General features: G+C 45.1%; 1 protein-coding gene across 8 annotated transcripts in view; it reads right to left on the bottom strand.

Annotated features, from left to right (window-relative positions):
* LOC121284611 (collagen alpha-3(VI) chain-like) overlaps positions 1 to 17,764 on the bottom strand; it is a 244,605-nt gene that overhangs the window by 81,785 nt on the left and 145,056 nt on the right. For all 8 annotated transcript variants that reach the window (XM_041200115.1, XM_041200113.1, XM_041200119.1 and 5 more), the window contains one exon: positions 13,673 to 14,290. In XM_041200115.1, the coding sequence (XP_041056049.1) occupies positions 13,673 to 14,290 (618 nt within the window). The remainder of the gene's footprint in view (positions 1 to 13,672; positions 14,291 to 17,764) is intronic.

The raw sequence follows: 17,764 nt of genomic DNA, 5'->3' as shown, positions 1-17,764 counted from the left end.
CAAGTCTGGCACCTCATCCTGATCATGTGAGTCAGCTTCTCCTGAATGAAAACAGATGGAGTGTGAGCATGATGCATAGCACTGCATGGAATATTTGTGTGATGAGTAGAACCAATGACAGGATAAGCATGTGTGCTCCAGAGGATATAAGCCTGATGGAGATATTGGGTGTGTGTGAGAGTTAGTGAGGTGTAAGATCCCTGTGAATGTGTGATGGGTTTGTGAGTGTGAATTGAGATTGATGAGGTGGTTGACCTACCCTGGAGGAATGGATGAGATCATTCATCTTCTTCCTACACTGGATGGCTGACTTTCTCTGTGCTCCATTGACGCTGACTGCCTCCCATGCCAGATTAGTAACTCTGGTGGACACCCTGCTGTCAGAGCGGGAGTAGAGGACATCATGGCGGCTTTCACTGTGTCCAGCAGGCACCCCGGAGAGGCATCATTAAATTTGGGGGTTGCTGTCACCTTTGCTTTCGGGGCCATTTGTGGCTTGGAGCAGTCCTGGCCTATAGACATGAAGTAGGCTACACTTTGGTGTGCTTTCAATATTTCACCCGGAGCGAGGAATCACCGAGGTGATGGTGTAGCATGCAGATCTGAACCCACCCGCGATACAGCGTCTTTTCCATAAATGCATTATTAATGAGGCAGGATACGTGGGGAAAGGGACGTTAAGGCGCTGAGACTCACCAATGTGTCTGGCGGGTAAAACGACTTTGTTCACACTCAATACTGCACTTACTGCAAATATGGGATGATTCCGCCCTTGGAAGCTAGGAGTCCATTGACTTTGTGTGTCGGAGTAAGCTTTGAACAATGGCAGGTGTGCATTTGACAAAGGAGTGCTTTCTGGGCATGTCCGTTCAAGGAGGAGACCCCGCCCACCCAGTATGATTTAAGTCAGAAGTTTCCAGAAGCTTAATAATCTGGGTTGAAGTGGCAAAGGTCACCTGACCTTTTCAGCCATCTTCACAGTTCATCAATGTTCTTTTTTTTGTAATATACAGTTTTAACATTTGCAAATCTTTGTGACTGTACTGGTCATGCCTCCCTCCCACGTGAAAAAAAGCAGAAATCTATTTCAAATTTTTACATTGTTTCCTTGTTCCCTACAAACTTTCATGCATCATAATCTGAGACTGTTACAGTTTCCGTGCCACATCCCCTTTTCTTCCAAATTCTAGTTACATTTTAACTGCTGAATGATTTCAAATGAGGTGACTTTACTAGATATTTGTTTCTTTTGTTATTCATTCATGGGATGTAGGTGCCACTAGCTAGGCCAGCTTTATTGCCCATCCCTAATTGCCCTTAAAGGCATTTAGTGTCAACCACATTGCTGTGGGTCTGGAGTTACATGTAGGCCTGAACAGGTAAGGATGTCAGATTTCCTTCCCTAAAGGGCATTAGTGAACCAGGTGGGTTTTTATAACAATTGACAATGGTTTCATGGTCATCATCATCAGATTTTTAATTCCAGATTTTTATTGAATTCAAATCTGCTGTGGTGGGATTTGAACCCAAGTCCCCAATGGATTACCCTGGGTCTCTGGAACACCTGTCCAATGACAATACCACTACAGCACCACCTCCCTCTGTGATTAGTAGTTAGTAGTTGAGTTAGCTTAGTGTGGTTAGTAGTTGAAAGAAGTTCAGGATTCAAGCCGGTCCCTAAAGAAAGGTCAAGTTTCAGCAAGCTGAACTTTGTTTGAAAGCTTTTAATATGTAAATCAATATGACTGCTTGGCCATGAGGTCTAGGAAGCTTCAGGGCTGTTTCCATAATCCATGGGCGAGATTTCCCCGCCCCACCTGCCGCCAGGATTGTCCAGTCCTAGCAAAAATCATTGGACTTTTGGCTGGCCTGCCACATCCCCCATAGCGGGTTCTGCCACGGCAGGGCCAGAACACCTTGAATCTTTTAAGTTAGGTTCTGGTCCCCTGATGATTGGTATTTCTAGGGTGATGTTGTGGTGTGTATTGTTTTCCGACCTCTGTGAGGTGTCTGAATTTTCACCTATCACTTTAGTATCAGTTGTCTGGGAAATTGAACTGCTGGGTTTAAGTGGATTTGTTTTGTCGCTGATCCTTTGAGGGTTCTGTGGTTAATTCTGTTACTTTTGGGCTCGGTTGGTCTGCAATCTGTCCCATATCCTACTGCCCACAGGTGGCTGGCCAGCTTCTGTTGCACTGTCTTGTGGATTTTCAGTTGGGTGAGACACATCCTTCACTGTCTGGCAGCTGCTTTGGAACATTCCTCTGCCCCTATTTAAATCTGAAAAGGTGTCTGCTTACCAGACATCTGCTTCAGCTCCATCATTCTTCTTATATTCCAATGGCCCTTCCTTGGCCTCTTTAAACCCTACTGGCCTGGTTCTGGCCTTTTTAACTTTTCTGGGTTCCAACCTGACCGTTTCTATCTCAGGAGGCTCTCTCCTGGACTCCAGAAAGTTCTCTGACTCTTCTTCTAATTCCCTAATCCTTGCTGACCCTGTAGTGTGTTCGGATCTTCTTCAGCTTTCTGCCGCTGAACAACATTTTCTGCTTCCCACCTATTTTCCCAGTCCCCATGACCTATATTTGAGCCACTGAACCTGGTGTACCTGATTTTCCACCATCATTTCCCAACAATAGGTCTACCTCCCTATCAGTAAGCTAGGAACAACCCTGACCGGAGTTCCTCAGGATAGTGTCCTTGGCCCAACTATCTTCGGCTGCTTCACCAATGACCTTCCCTCCATCATAAGGTCAGAAGTGGGGATGTTCGCTGATAATTGCACAATGTTCAGCACCATTTGCGACTCCTCAGATACTGAAGTTGTCCATGTTCAAATGCAATGAGACCTGGACAATATGCAGGCTTAGGCTGACAAGTGCCAGGCAATGACCATCTCCAGCAAGAGAGAATCTAACCATCGCCCCTTGACATTAAATGGCATTACTTTTGCTGAATCCCCCACTATCAATATCCTGGGGGTTACCATTGACCAGAAACTGAACTGGACTAGCCCTATAAACATTCTGGCTGCAAGAGCAGGTCAGAGACTAGAATCCTGCGACGAGTAACTCATCTCCTGACTCCCCAAAGTCTGTCCATCATCCACAAGGCACAATGTGATGGAATACTGTCCATTTGCCTGGATGAGTGTAGCTCCAACAACAGTCAAGAAGCTTGACACCATCTAGGACAAAGCAGTCCACTTGATTGGCACCACATCTACAAATATTTACTCCATCCGCCACCGATGCACAATAGCAGCAGTGTGTACCATCTACACACTGCAGGAATTCACCAAGGCTCTTTGGACAGCACCTTTCAAACCCACGACCACTACAGTCTAGAAGGACAAGGGCAGCAGATACATGGGAACAACACCACCTGGAAGTTTCCCTCCAAGCCACTCACCATCCTGATTTGGAAATATATCACCGTTTCTTCACTGTCGCTGGTTCAAAGTCCTGGAACTCCCTCCCTAACAGCACTGTGGGTGTATCTACACCACATGGACTGCAGCAGTTCAAGAAGGCAGCTCACCACCACCTTCTCAAGGCAATTAGGGATGGACAATAAATGCTGGCCGAGCCAGCGACACCCATATCCAATTAAAAAAAAATACCCTGGTGACGCACTTCTTAGGGGATTTTTTTTTTACAGGGGGAGCCTTTAAACATGTGCGTGTAAGTCCCTTTACCAGTGCTATGGTGTTTTTCCTGCTTTCGGGTGAAAATGGGCAATCTCTACTACAAACAGTGTTTGAAAACATCCTATTTTGGAAAATAGTTTATTTTCTGGGAGCTTGGGATGCAAAATGAGTCATTGTCCCTTTTTGCAGGAAGAATTGGTAGGAATTTTGCCTAGCCCCTTCCCATCTGAGTTTGGGCTCAGCACTTTCAAGGCTCTGAACCCTGCTTCCCCTGCTGGTTTCTTGGTGAAACAGCAGTTCACTTTTATGTGGCCTGGTTTACCACATTGGATGCAAGCAGAGCGCAGCCCTGCTTATTTATTTTTCAGATCCCTTGTTCTTAAAGTTGGGGATTGATATCTCTCCTTTCCTCTGGAGTCTATTTCTGTTCTCATTATTACCTTCATATCTCTCCCTTGCTGCTAAGAGCTACCTGATCCACATTGCTTTGGTTTATGGTTTAATTTATGGTTTATGGGTTAATTTGATCTTCAGCCATGATAGCTATATTTCTGACTCTGGAAAACCTTTGTTCCTCTGCATGAGTTTTGAGGCTGTATGGGAGACAGTTTATAAATTCCTCTAATAAAATTATTTCTCTTAAGCCTTTGTAGGAGTGGTCAGTCTTCAGTGCTCAGACCAAAAGCTACCAGTTTAATTCTTTCGAATTCTAGGATGGTCTGTGTGGGTTTTTTACGGGAATTCCAAAATTGTTGGTGGTATGCCTCCAGCATGAGTTCATAGGAGCTGAGAATAACAGCCTTAGCCTAGTCATAACTGGTAGTACTATCAGCAGGCAGCTTGGAATAAATTTTGTGAGCTTTTCCCACCAGCCAAAATTAATTTATGAGGGTCCAAAACTCTGTCGGCCACTGTAATTGAGCTGGCAGTTTTTCAATGGCTGTAAAGAAAGATTCAACATCCTCTGGGCTAAAGGAATTCAAATTGCCAGAAGGTAAAATCAGATTCTCCCTAGCTGCCTCAAGATGTCACAGGTCTCTATCTTCCTGTGCTTTTAATTCCATCTCAAGCTTCTCAAGCTGGAAAACATGTTTTTTCCTTTCCTTCTGGACTTCTCTTTCTCTTGGGCTTCCCTTTCCCTTTCCTTTTCCCTTGCCTGAAAATTTAACTCAAGCCTTTGCTTTTCTAGGTTATTTTGGCTAGGGCAACCTGGTCTGTTTTAAGTTCTGTTTCTTCTACCTATTCCAAAACCAGCATCATTAGTACCTCAGGTCTCTGTGCTTTATTTTGTATAATAAATTCTACCTGCCTATATATGGCCTTTAGCTGGTCTGCATTTAGGGACACTAATTTTGCCAAATTAAGGCCTTCTGCTCTATGAACAATTTTGCATCGAAACTAACCATGTTACTTTTTAGTGATAGTACACAAAATCTGCTGCTGGAGTCATTTGTTTTAAAGAAACAATTTCACCTACTGAACTTTTCCCCTTTGGCTTCCAATTTATCCTTTTAATGTAAGATTCCACTATTTTAGTCCAGTTTGTTCAAATCCTGGATGCAGCTCCCAATTTCTGTTACAGTCAGTGGAGGAGAGATAACATCCAATTCCTTTCCCTCCTGCCTGTAATCAGTGTGGTTTATTTTCGAAAAGGTAGATGTTTGTTTTTTTAAACAATGGTATGTGGTCACATCGAAAGGTACCAGCAGCAGCCCTTTGTGGGTTTAAACAAAGACGATTATTCATTCATACACTCACCCTGAATGATCTAAATGCTATGTCGGTCATACACCATACTTTCATGAAAGACATAGTTAAAGAAGATAGGGCACTTCCATAAGTATAAACCAAAGAATAGTTAATAGTTTATGTGTCTTTGCAAGTCCTGGGAAGAAGGAAGCTTTTCTGACTACAGAATTGTAGTTCGGGTAAGTTCGGATGGCTGTGGCTTGGATTCCAGGATTTATTCAAAGAGAAGAATGTTTAGCAGGACATGAAGTTATACACACTTGGCTATTGTATCAGGAGGTTTCATATCTGAGTGAACTCAGAGCTTTGGAATCAGGCTGAGGATTTTTTCTTAAAGACTTTTAAACCTCATGATTTTTAAAGGCAAAGGTGGCACAGCCTTTTGCTGCATCTGTTGTCTTGCTGGTGTTCTTCTGCAGACTGCCCCAGGTCTCCTCTGAGTTTTGGAATGAAGGGATTTCAGTATCAGAGATCCAGACACCTGGTCAATGGCCATTGTTATATATAATAGAACACTTGTGGGTAACTGATTTCATTAGCTTCGCTTTGTTATGTTGCAAACCTGGAGACATAGAGTCTAGGAGTCCACTGGCTCTGTGCTTTGGAGTAAGCTTTGAATAATGCCAGACATGAAATCCACAAAAGGGTGCTGCCCAGGCACATCTGTTCAATGGTAGACCCCCACCCAGTATGATTGGTACTTTCCGGAAGCTGATAGTCTGGGCTGTAAATGCAAAGATCATCTCACCTCCTTGGCAGCCAGCTTAACAGTTTATTAGTGTCCATTTTTAACAAAAATAAAATTTAAAAATTTGTAATATCATCATGCCTGTATTGGGCAAGACACCCTCATACATTATATTTTCCTGTGATGATTTCAGTTAGTTTGCCTTTCATTTGAAAGAAAGGAAGAAATACTTACACTTATATAGTGCCTTTTATGAGCTTTTCGGGGATATCGAAAGTGCAGAATATCCAATGAAGTACTTTATTTTAAGTGTAGTCACTGTCAATTATATTAATAAGGAAGGCCACAGACAATTTGTGCACAGCATCATTCTACAAATAGCAATGTGATTCTGCCCAGATTTTCCGTGACTGCCAGCATTGGGTGTGTTTGGTGGTGTGAGCGGACAATGGCGCAATCGGTTTCACGACAGTGTGAAACCAATTTGCGAACAACTGCTGAGCTCGACATCATACGTCGGGAACCTAGATCGTCCATCCACGTCGGCAGGAAAGCACACCGGCGTGCTTTACAAGAGCATATAAAAGGTGCGCGCTTGATGGGCTGCACTTTGAGGGGAACTCGGAGCTGAGTGCACAGTAACAATGTGCAGCACTTGCCAGGGCCGCCTGTTGGAATTCAAGCTTGAGTTGCGTTGTGGGGGACAGGGCGGTGTCAAGGACTGCCTTGCAGTTGAGGCAACTTGTTGGTTGGGGGGGCAAGGGCTGCCTCGCGGTTGAGGTGATTTTCTGGGAGGGGGGGCAAGGACAGACTCGCATTGAATGCAGCGCACAAGCATTTGGGGTGGGGGATAGAGTAGGCGAGCGAAGCGGCCAAGCATTAGGGAAACCTGTATAAAGTGACCATTCCTCTGTGACTGAGACAGTTCAAACAGCCATTGATATGACTGGAGTTCAGCCTCTAGCTTCTCTGCCCACTCAAGCAATGCAAAGACATCAAAGTGCCACCAAGTGCCCCAGAGCTTTTTACCTCTCCCGGCACAGACTGCAAAGTCATGAGTGTTTTAGTGGACTGTAGAACATTTGTATGACTGCACACTTTGTCCAACCTCCTTGCTAAAGCTGGCCATGCAGCAATCACTAGTGGAGGCGCTCACAGCCCCTTGCAATGTCAGCATCCCAGTTTGGACCAGTCTCCAACATGGTTCAAGCTAACAGTGCAGCCTTGCAGCTCATGTTAGGAGAATGTCTGCACCTGAGCTGAGAGCACAGCATGCAGTCCAATGGGCAAAGCCGCTAATCGGTTGGGTGGAGTGGGGTGGAGGTGGGTGGGGTCTCCGGCAGCCATGCAGCGCACTTATCTCCAGCTATCCAAGTGGTGACCAGCCCTCTCCAGGAAGCGTTAAGGGGCCTTTGGACTTAACCAGGGCAGGTTCTTGCTAGCCCACATATCTCTCTCCTTCATCCTGCAGGAGAAGTACATCAGGAGCATGCAGCCTTGTGAATTAGCTGTATGCCTGATAGCCTACAGAAAGTGAAGACAACGGAGGAGAGAGTAACTGAAGCTCCTGGCTGCGCAGAAGGGGCCACTGAAGAACCACAGCGAACCATCTTTGGTTGGCACCTAGTGACACCCAGGGCCTATAGATGCCACCTTACATTCCTGCAAATGACCGAAAACCAACGTTGCCAAAGACTGCGCATGTCTAGGGAACTGGTCGCTCACAACTGCCAACTGCTGCAGGGTTTGCCGCCACAGGGACATAGAGGGCATCCTCTGCCAGTGGCCATGAAAGTGACAGCAACGCTCAATTTCTATGCCAGTGGCTCCTTTCAGGGCTTCACAGGTGACCTCTGAGGGATCTTATAAGCCTCCACCCACAAATATATCAACAGAGGTCACGGATGTCATCCTTGCGAGAACACACAACTTTGTACATTTCGCCAGGGACCAGGACAGCCAGGATGCAAGGTCTATTGGATTTTCCCAGATCTTGGGTTTCCCACAGGCGCAGGGTGCCATCGACTGCACTCTGTTGCAACAAGGGGTCAACTACTCCAACCGCAAAGGATTCCAATTTCTGAATGTGCAGCTGGTTTGCAATCACCAGAAACACGTCCTGCAGGAGTGCGCATGGTTTCCAGGGAGTGTGCATAAGTCCTACATCCTCAGTCGGTCACAGATCCCTGAAGCCTTCCAGGTCCACAGAGACTGCAGGGATGGCCCCTTGGGGACAAGGGCTACCCGCAGAGTGGCTGATGACACCCGTTAGGTGGCCTTAGGCTGCAGCAGAGTGAAGATATAATGAGGCTAATGCTGCAACTCGCGACTTGGTAGAACAGACCATCGGGATGCTGAAAATGAGGTTTCAGTGCCTGGACCGGCCTGGTGGAGCCCTGCAATACAGTCCACAGAGAGTGTCACGCATCGTTGTTGCCTGCTGCGCCCGTTACAATCTGGTGCTGCAATGGGGAGAGGAGCTGGCTGAGGAGGAGATGGAGGAGCTGGACGGGGTGTGGACCCACTGATCCTCCTCCCTATGAGAGCCAGAGAGCCTCAGGCTGACTCCTTAAGGAGAAGGGGTAGCTAGAATGAGATTGAACTGCCCGGCACCCCTCTCACGTACAAACTGTTAGAAGCCAACTATGGCATCAGTGATGGAGCTCAGCCCGTGCAGCAGTGCAGGACCGATATCCTGGACCAAGGTCTCCATGGCAGCCCCCATCCTACCAGCGTTGAACTCGGTGCGTTGGCATGCCGGTGCAATCACATCAGACTGAAGGTGGACGGACTCCTCCATCATGTCTTGCAATCTGAGGAGTGCAGCTCCTGATGTTCCTGATGTTCCTGAGCTTGCCTTTGCAGCTCCAGCAACTGTGACACAACTGAGTCCAGAGGCTCATCATCTGACTCGGACTCAGCAAATTTCTGGCCTCCAGCACTCCTCTGAATTCCAGAAACCTGGCAAGTCCCTGCGCACCTGCTATGGATCAGACAGTGTGATGTGCTTACCAGATTGTGATCTTGAGGCTATTCTAAAGCTAGGTCCCACTAAGGTGTGTGTGAGTGGAGGGTGTGGGTGAGTATTGTGACAGGAATTCAAGGAGGGTGCATCCAGATTCCTCTTCAGACGTTTCCTCAGGGCTTGAATGGAGGCCCAGGGTCATGGAGTCCCATCGGCTGTTTCCCAGATGTGCCTGTAGGAATAAGGGGAGATAACTAGTGCATGGCAGTGGCCTGTGAAACAGGACATCTCACTCAGAGCATGGTTGTCTGATGGATGTTGCACTGCTGAATCCTCACTTGGTAGAGCAGCGCTAACCTCACCATCAGCACAGGAATGGTTCAGAGCCTCATCCGCCAGCTGGATGGCTCTGTTTTCAAAGTCTGTGAGGATCTTGATGTCAGGCATTCCTCCACCAATCTGCGACCTTTCTCTCTTGTTGTGTGCCAGCTTGTCTTGCATGAAAAGAGGTGGAGAGAGTGTAAGCAGCATGCCTGCTAGGCCAGGTGATAAGTATGCCTGGCATGTGTGGGTGGTGAGAGGTCCCATGGACGGGATGAGGACAGTGACAGTGAGTGTGAGTGTGAATGGTGATGTGACTTGAGCTGGCAGTGAGTGACTGGATGTGTGATGGGTTTGTATGTGTGTGGGTTGAGAGTGATGAGAAAAGTGATTTACACTGGTGGAGTGGAGGAGATCATTCATCCTCTTGCAGCACTGGGTGGCTGTCCTCTTTTGCAGAGCATTGGCGCTGACCACCGCTGCCACCGCCTCCCAAGCCTGGTTGGCATTCTGCTGCCCATTCTGTGGCCAGAGTGGGGGTGGAGACATCCCAGTGGGTCTCTACTGCATCGAAAAGGCATTCCAGTGACACATTGCTAAAGCTGGGGGTTGCAGTCTTCTTGCCTTTCATGGATATCTTCCCTGCAGCAGTCATAGGCAAGCACTGAGATGTGATGTGTGCGGCTGGACTTTAAATATGGCGCCAGGCATGCTGAAGCGGCGAGAAGATGGCAAGCGGGCCTCATTCGCCGCCCGCAAACAGCGTGTTTCCCAGGAATGCATAAATAATGTGGCGGGTTTGGGACGATACGGCATGAAAACCCACCATCGCGGCCAGCAGGTAAAACGTTGTTTTACTTGCCCACTATCGCACTTACTGCAAATCTGGGATGATTCCACCCTCTGACTGTGCTTTTGTGGCAGAAGTAATGGTGGGGCTTTTAGCGCTTATCAATATTAAGAAGTAAATCAGACAACAACTTTCGGTGTGCAGTTAAACACAAAAATCGGAGAGTTGCTGTCAGTGTTGCTTTGCTCCTTCAGAAGATTCGATATGCCAATGCGGTACCTCTCTGAGAGACTCAATATTGAAATACATGGAATACATCCTCAGCATTGAAACACATCAAGTATATCCATGGATACACGAACCCTGGATACCCATTATACACTCCAATCAAGGAAATGTAATTTTTTTAATGGTGTGAAAAGTTTTAATTACTCTGAAAGAACATCTCTGGCCCTGAAAATTTACTTTTAAAAGTAAACAGGATTTTTCTTTTAAAAGTAAATTTTATATGCCTTCAAATTTTAATTATTGTTTGAGATTTTGAAAAATTACTTCTGTTTTTAACTTTTTCTTTGTCTCTTTATATCTCAATCTCATTTTTCCACCTCTATTTTTTGGCATTGAATTAAATATTGTATTTTACATTCCCTGTTTTACACTGCATGCTTCAGTAAGGATTCTAAAATCCAATTGGTTATGGAGACACACCATTACTTGGCCTGTTCACACAGGTCCTAGATCCCCTGTAGAGGACACTGTGCTGTTTTGACCATCTGATTAACACAAATTGCACCGCTACGTGCTCACAGAATGTTTGTTGGCAAGTGTAAGGGCTAGATTTTCAACCCCATACTTGTTTGCTTGTCATCTCCCTGCATGGCAAAACCCCCACCCGCCAATTAATTGCCCACGTAAGATCTGAATTGGAAGCAGGCTGGAAAGGCTATCAATCGGCCTTCCCACCATGGACTTAATTGCTGTGGAGGTGGGAAGGTAGCAGGGTCCCCACTTGCCACCCTTCCCCGATTAAATGCCCTGCCACCAACCTCACCATGGAGGAGGGCGTTAAATTCCACCCGACGTGTATACCCCATATTCTGACCATTTCCTGCACAGCCCACATGGCATTGCTGGATAAGAAGGGTCAAATGAATGCTCCCTGATGTTACGCAGCTGATTGGACAGCAGGATTCCAAATTTGATCAACAAATGTGCAGGCAGCCTTGCTGCTGGTCATTCTGCAACAGGCATGAAGCTGCAAGATGGGCCATGCACCAGTGTTATTTGAAGGGACACACACCCAACTTGCTGCCAATTCCGCCAGCCTGTCTGTGTTCTCTTGAAGTCTATCACTATACTCCTCAGACTCCACAATACTTCCATGTTCTGTGCCATCTGAATATTTTGTTATTGTGCTCTGCACACTCAAGTCTAGGTCATTAATGTAGATCAAGGAAAGCAGCAGTCCTAATATAGACTCCTGAAGAACCTTATATACTTTCCTCCAGTCTGAAAAACAACTGTTTACCACTACTCTCTGTTTCCTGCCACTCAGCCAGCTTCATACACATGATTCCACTCTCTTCTTTTCTATGGATTTCAACTTTGATGACAAGCTTGTTAAATGGCACTGTATCAAACATCTTTGGAAGTCCATGTGCATCGTAATAACCACATTATCCTCGTCAACCATCTCTGTGACTTCATCAAGAAACTCAATCAAATTAGTTAAATAACATTTTCCCTTAACAAATACATTCTAGCTTTCCTTAATTAATGCACGTTTCTCTGAGTAGCTGTAGTTTGTTCTGAATTGTCATTCTAAAAGCTTTCCCATCAACAAGGTTAAACTGACTGGCCTGTAGTTGATGGATGTATCCTTGCAAACTTTTTTGGGCATTAACAATTCTGCAGTCCTCTGACACCATCTCATATCTAAGGGGGTTAGAAGATTATGGCCAATGCCTCTGCAATTTCCATCCTTCCCTACTTCAGGATTCGCAGATGCATCTCATCCAGTCCTGGGGACTTATGAACTTTATATACAGCCAACCTATCTAAAATAGCTCCTCCTTATCAATTCCTAACTCATCCAGTATCTCAACTAACTCCTCTTTCACTATGACTAGGCAGCAGCTTCTTCCTTGCTAAAAACAGAAGCAAAGTATTTGTTTAACAACTCTGTCCCCTGCCTTCCAGCATAAATCTGCTTTATGGTCCCTAGGCAGCCTTACTCCTGTTTTTCCAGCCTTTTACTAGTCACATACCTATAGAAAACTTTTGGAATCCCTTTTAATGTTGGCTGCCAATCTCTTCTCATGCTCTCTCTTTGCTGCTCTTATTCATTTTTTCATTTCCCTTCTGAACTTTCAATATTCTGTCTGATTCTCACTTGTATTATCAATGACATCTGTTGTATGCAAGCCTTTTCTGCTTCATCTTACTCTCTATCTCTTCTGTCATTCAGGGTGCTGCGGCTTTGAATTATCTTTACCTTTCTTGGGAATGTTTCTTGATGCACTTGAACTACCTTCTCTTTAAAGGCAGTCCAATGTTCAATTACAGTTTGCCTGCCAAACTTTGACTCCAATTTACCTGGGCCCGATTGCTTCTTAGATTTAACCAAATAAATTCTGATCTTGACCTCTCTAGGACATCCTCTCTCTCCAGCACTGTACTATTTCCCTTAATCAATGGTGCCACCCCTTCTCCTTTCTTTTCATCTGTAATGTTTCTGAACACCCTGTATCCAGGAATATTTAGTACACAATCCTTCCCTTTTTTGAGCCAGGTCTCTTGTTATTCCCACAGCAGTATAATCCCATATGGATATTTACATCTGCAGCTCACCAATCTGACTTAATACACTCCGTGCATTCACAGACATGCACTGTAAAGATAAGTTAGGCCTTCTTGCCCTGACCCCTGCTGAACACCTTCCTATTTCTTAATCTAATACCATCTCTCTCTCCCAATTCTTTGCGTACCTGGTCTTTCCTCTCTGATGTTACCTCCTGGTTCCCATCCCTCTGTCAAGTTAAAACTCTCCCCAATAACATCATCAAATCGCCCTGCAAGGAAATCGGTGCCAGCTCTACTCAGGTGTAACCTGTCCAGCTTGTACAGGTTCTATCTCCCCCAGGACTAGTCTCAGTGTCACAGGAGTCCATAACCTTCCCACATGCACCATCTATCCAGCCATGCATACAACTGCAAACGATGCTACCAGCTCTCTCTGTGGAATGCTCCATTTTACACTTTAATCATGCAAGATGAGAGGTACATCAGATTTGTCTATTGCCCACCTCAATCTAAATAACACCTTTTGCAAGTCATTCTATCAAAAAACCAATAACTCCTCAGTTTAGTAATGTTTTCTAGCTTGCGGAACAGTGATATAAAAAACGAGTCTCTTTGTCTCATCAAAAACATCCAATGCAAAGTCTCATACAAAATCCCTCTGATAGCTGTATTAACAGTGCTATTAATGCAGCAAATGAACCAGCGTACCTGGATTTATGGGAACAGCTGGTGGGTCAGTAGATTCTTGTGGAGCAGGAGGCGCTGATATCAACATCATCACCTGTTCCTGTGCATGAGGCAGGGAGCGGAATTCCTGAACACTGAGGCTCAAACTAGGGTCACTTGCAATCTCTCTCAGCTGCGCTGGGTCTGCATTCGTGGTTCCTACAGCAAAGGTTATTACAGCAGCTTGGTTCAGTGCATTCACAGATGGTTTGATGTAATCTCTGGATCTTCCAGCAGTGATGAGTACCAATATCTGAGGAACACCTTCCTCTTTCCTACTTCCTGAAGATCTGGTAAAGTGATTTCTAAGGACATAATCCAGTGCTGCTCCAGTGTTAAGTGGCATCCCACCCCTCAGTCTGAGTCCTTCCACATGAGAGAGAATTTCATCTTCTGAAGAATAGGTGTTCAGATAGAATTCAGTTTCTGCATAATCACTGTATTGTACCAGGCTGATTTGCACTCTGTCACTTCCAATATCGAGGTTTTCTATTATACTTGTGAGAAAATCACGAACAAAAGGGAAATCCGTGTTCTCGACATAATCTGATCCATCAATAAGGAACACAATGTCTCCCTTGCTCATTCCTTTAGGCAAAGCTGGGAAGAAACACAGATTGTAGTCCACAACAGATCATAGAAAATTAGTTATTGTCAAAAAGACAAGGAAATCTGTCCCTACACAGACAAGAAACAATAATTTGTCGAAATATTCAACAAGATCTAAAGCTTATATTTATCTTATAAAGAACCTTTACTCTGCAACCTATTTTTTAAAAAATGAAAGGATACTCACATTCTGAATAATTTTCTTTTCCCTCCCATCTATTTCTACTGTGGGTTTTATATATTTTTCCCCTTTGAGGAGATGTTGCTCAACAAGGACATCAAGATCATTAGATTGAAGGAGTTACTAATTGCGTTAACAGAGAACTCAGTAATTGTACCGACATAGCTCTACAGCTCTGAGACGTATCAGCATCAAATTTGTATGTGAAGTTAGTTTCCTCATGTAGTTGGGCTGTGTGGACACCCAGGGCAGAATTTTCCACTCCTGTTGGCAGCGGGTGTGTTTAGTGGCTTGAGTGGACAATATGGCGGGAAGACCAAAAATCAGTTTTATGCTGTCGTGAAACCAATTTGTGATCTCCACCCATCAATGGTGGGCTGCGTTTTCTGCCGCCACACATCGGGAACCTAATTTCAATGTTTTAGCATCTCATTATAAGCCCTGCTCACTGGAATCATTCAAGCACGTCGGTGTGATTGCATGCTGATGTGTTTCACAACTGTACATAAGCGACATGCACCTGGTGAGCTGCAGTTCAATCAGAACTTCAAGTTTTGTTTGCCTATCTTGCTTTGGGCAGCACTTGCGGTTATCAGTGCCAGGCTTCACAGGCAGCACCACATTACTTTTAGTGGGGCTTGCAGGCAGATGTCTACCTACTAGACCTGCAATAAGGTGTGGGTGGCTTTTCAACGGCTGTAGGGCTAGGGATTGCTTGTGGAAGGTGGAGAAGTAGCCTCAGGCGAGGGCTGTACTGGGGAAGGGGAGTATCCCAGGATGTGTGTGAGGGCACATATTGTTCTGTGCAAGTGGCCTCAAGATGGTGAGGGCTGAGGAGGCAGCCTCCAGTGATGAGGCCAGATGGAGATGTGAGGGCATATGAGAGAGTGAGTGGTGATGTCCCTTGAACTGACAGTGAGTGAGATGCCAGTGAATGTGTGATGGTCTTTGAGTGTGTGAATTTAGAGTGATGAGATGGTTGCGTTACCCTGGCAGCATGGATGAGATCATTCATCCTCCTTCTGCACTGGATGGCCAACCTGTTCTGTGCAGAAATAAAAACAAAAATACCTGGAAAAACTCAGCAGGCCTGACAGCATCTGTGGAGAGGAATACAGTTAACGTTTCGAGTCTGTATGACTCTTCATCAGAAGAGTTCTGTGCAGCATTGGCACTGACCACCAGAGACCTCCCAAGCCAGAGTGGTGAGATTGTTGGACCTCCTGCGGCCAGAGCTGGGGTGGAAGACATCACAGCGGGCCTCCAAATGGCATTCCAATGACAGGTCACATCTTTTCTTGGCCTTCAGGGCCATACCTTCACTGGAGCAGTCCTGGGCAACAAGCATTGAGAACTATGCGCGTGGCTGCAGTTTAGTAATAACACCCGGAGAGAGGAAATGGCACGGTAAAGGCATGGCGGGCGATTCAGAGGCAGCCCGCCAACAAGATAGTGGGGTTCCTATGGCTGCATAATTAATTAAATGGGAAGCGAACAATAAGGTGTGAAAACCCACAATCGTGGCCGGTGAGTAAAAACATCTTTTTTCATGCCTGTTACCGCACTTAGTGCAAATCTGGGATTTCTGATGATAGGAAAGTACAGGGTCTGACAAGACACATCATGTATTCTGACACTGAATATTACCTCACCACAACATCTCTGGAACCTGCACTCTCTCTAAATTATCAGACAGATTGTCCCACATCCAGTACTAGATGTGCAGAAATTTAATGTGCTAAGTATCAGGAAGACTGAAGGTTTTGTCTTCAGTCCCCATCACAAACCCTGTTCCTATCCACTAACTCCCTGCAACTCTCTGAGGCTGAACCAGTCTGCTTAATTTGGTGTCACATTTGGCCCTGAGATGAGTTTCCAGTCTCATATCCATGCCATTACTAAGACAAGCTATCTCCGCTTTAGTAACATCATCCAACTCTGACCCTGCATCACCTCGTCTACTGAAACTTTCAATCATTCCTTTTTTACCTCTCAACTTCACACTTTTCCAACTCACCCCAGCTGGCTTCCCACATTCTACCTTCCATAAGTTTGACATCATCCAAATCTCTTCTGCCCTTATCTTAAAGTGCGCCAAGTCCCATTTACCCAACACCCTTGTGCTCATTGGTTCCCAGTTAAACAATGCTTAGATTTTAAAAATCTCATCCTTGTTTTCAAATCCCTCCATGGCCACATCTCTACTTCTGTAATCTGCTCCAGCTCCATAATTATCCGAAATGTCTGCCCCTTTCTAATTCTGGTCTCCTAAGCATCCCCAATCTTAGTTGCTCAACCACTTTTGACTATGCGTTCTGCTTCCAAGGCCCAAAGTTTGGAATTCCCTCCCAAGTCTCTCTGTTTCTCTTTCCTCATTTAAAACATTACTGAAAACCTACCTCCTTGACCAAAGTTTTGGTCAGCTTCCCTAATATTTCCTTATGTAGTTTGGTGTCAAATGTTGCTTTATAATGCTCCTGTGAAGTACCTTGAGAAGTTTTATTATCTTAAAGGCAATAACTATACATACACAAAGTTTTGTTGTTTATGGGTTCACCTGGCAAATCCAAAATTTTAAATAATACAAGGTACTACTCTATTTCTCATTCTAATGTGTTTCCTCTGAAAAAGACCTACCTTGTACTCTCATTGATTTCCTGACATTAGTTGCCTTCACTGCCTCCCTCATGTTGGACATTCATATAATCAACATCTTCTGAATGCTTTGTTAAATATAAACTGCATTCACCTTCCCTCTTCTCTGACATTGAGCCCATGCCTCCTTGTTGAAGAACTTATCATGTCTTCTCTGAAGTTTGAAGCATTGTTTTAGTTGCCTTTTCTCCAGCCCTGAGATGCCCCCATTGTAACTTGGTGAGGAGATTCAGCCCATCAAGTCCATGTTGTCTCTTTCAAAAAACAATTCAGTGAGTTCCACTCCCCAAAGCTTCCCCATATCCCTGCAATGTTGTCCTTTTCACATTGCTATCCAATTCCCTTTTGAAGCCTACTATTTAGTTTGTATCCACCAACCCCTCTAAAGAATTGTAGTGCAAATCATAACCACTTGTTCCTTAAAAGTTTATTTCTTCATGTTGCCACTGCTTCATTTCCCAATCTATAAAATAAAGGTAAAGGGCTGGATTTTCATTGCAGGTTCAGGAGCCTGATACCTGGATGAATTCTGGATCCTTTCCCTGCACCTCAACTGCATCACTCAGGCAATGCTATTTTTAATTGTAAATGCCCTATTGAGCAGGAGGCGAACTCAGTACCCTATTACT

The sequence above is a fragment of the Carcharodon carcharias genome, chromosome 12, assembly GCF_017639515.1.
Source record: "Carcharodon carcharias isolate sCarCar2 chromosome 12, sCarCar2.pri, whole genome shotgun sequence".
Classification (NCBI taxonomy): Eukaryota; Metazoa; Chordata; class Chondrichthyes; order Lamniformes; family Lamnidae; genus Carcharodon; species Carcharodon carcharias.
This window is presented reverse-complemented; position numbering and strand designations above follow the sequence as displayed.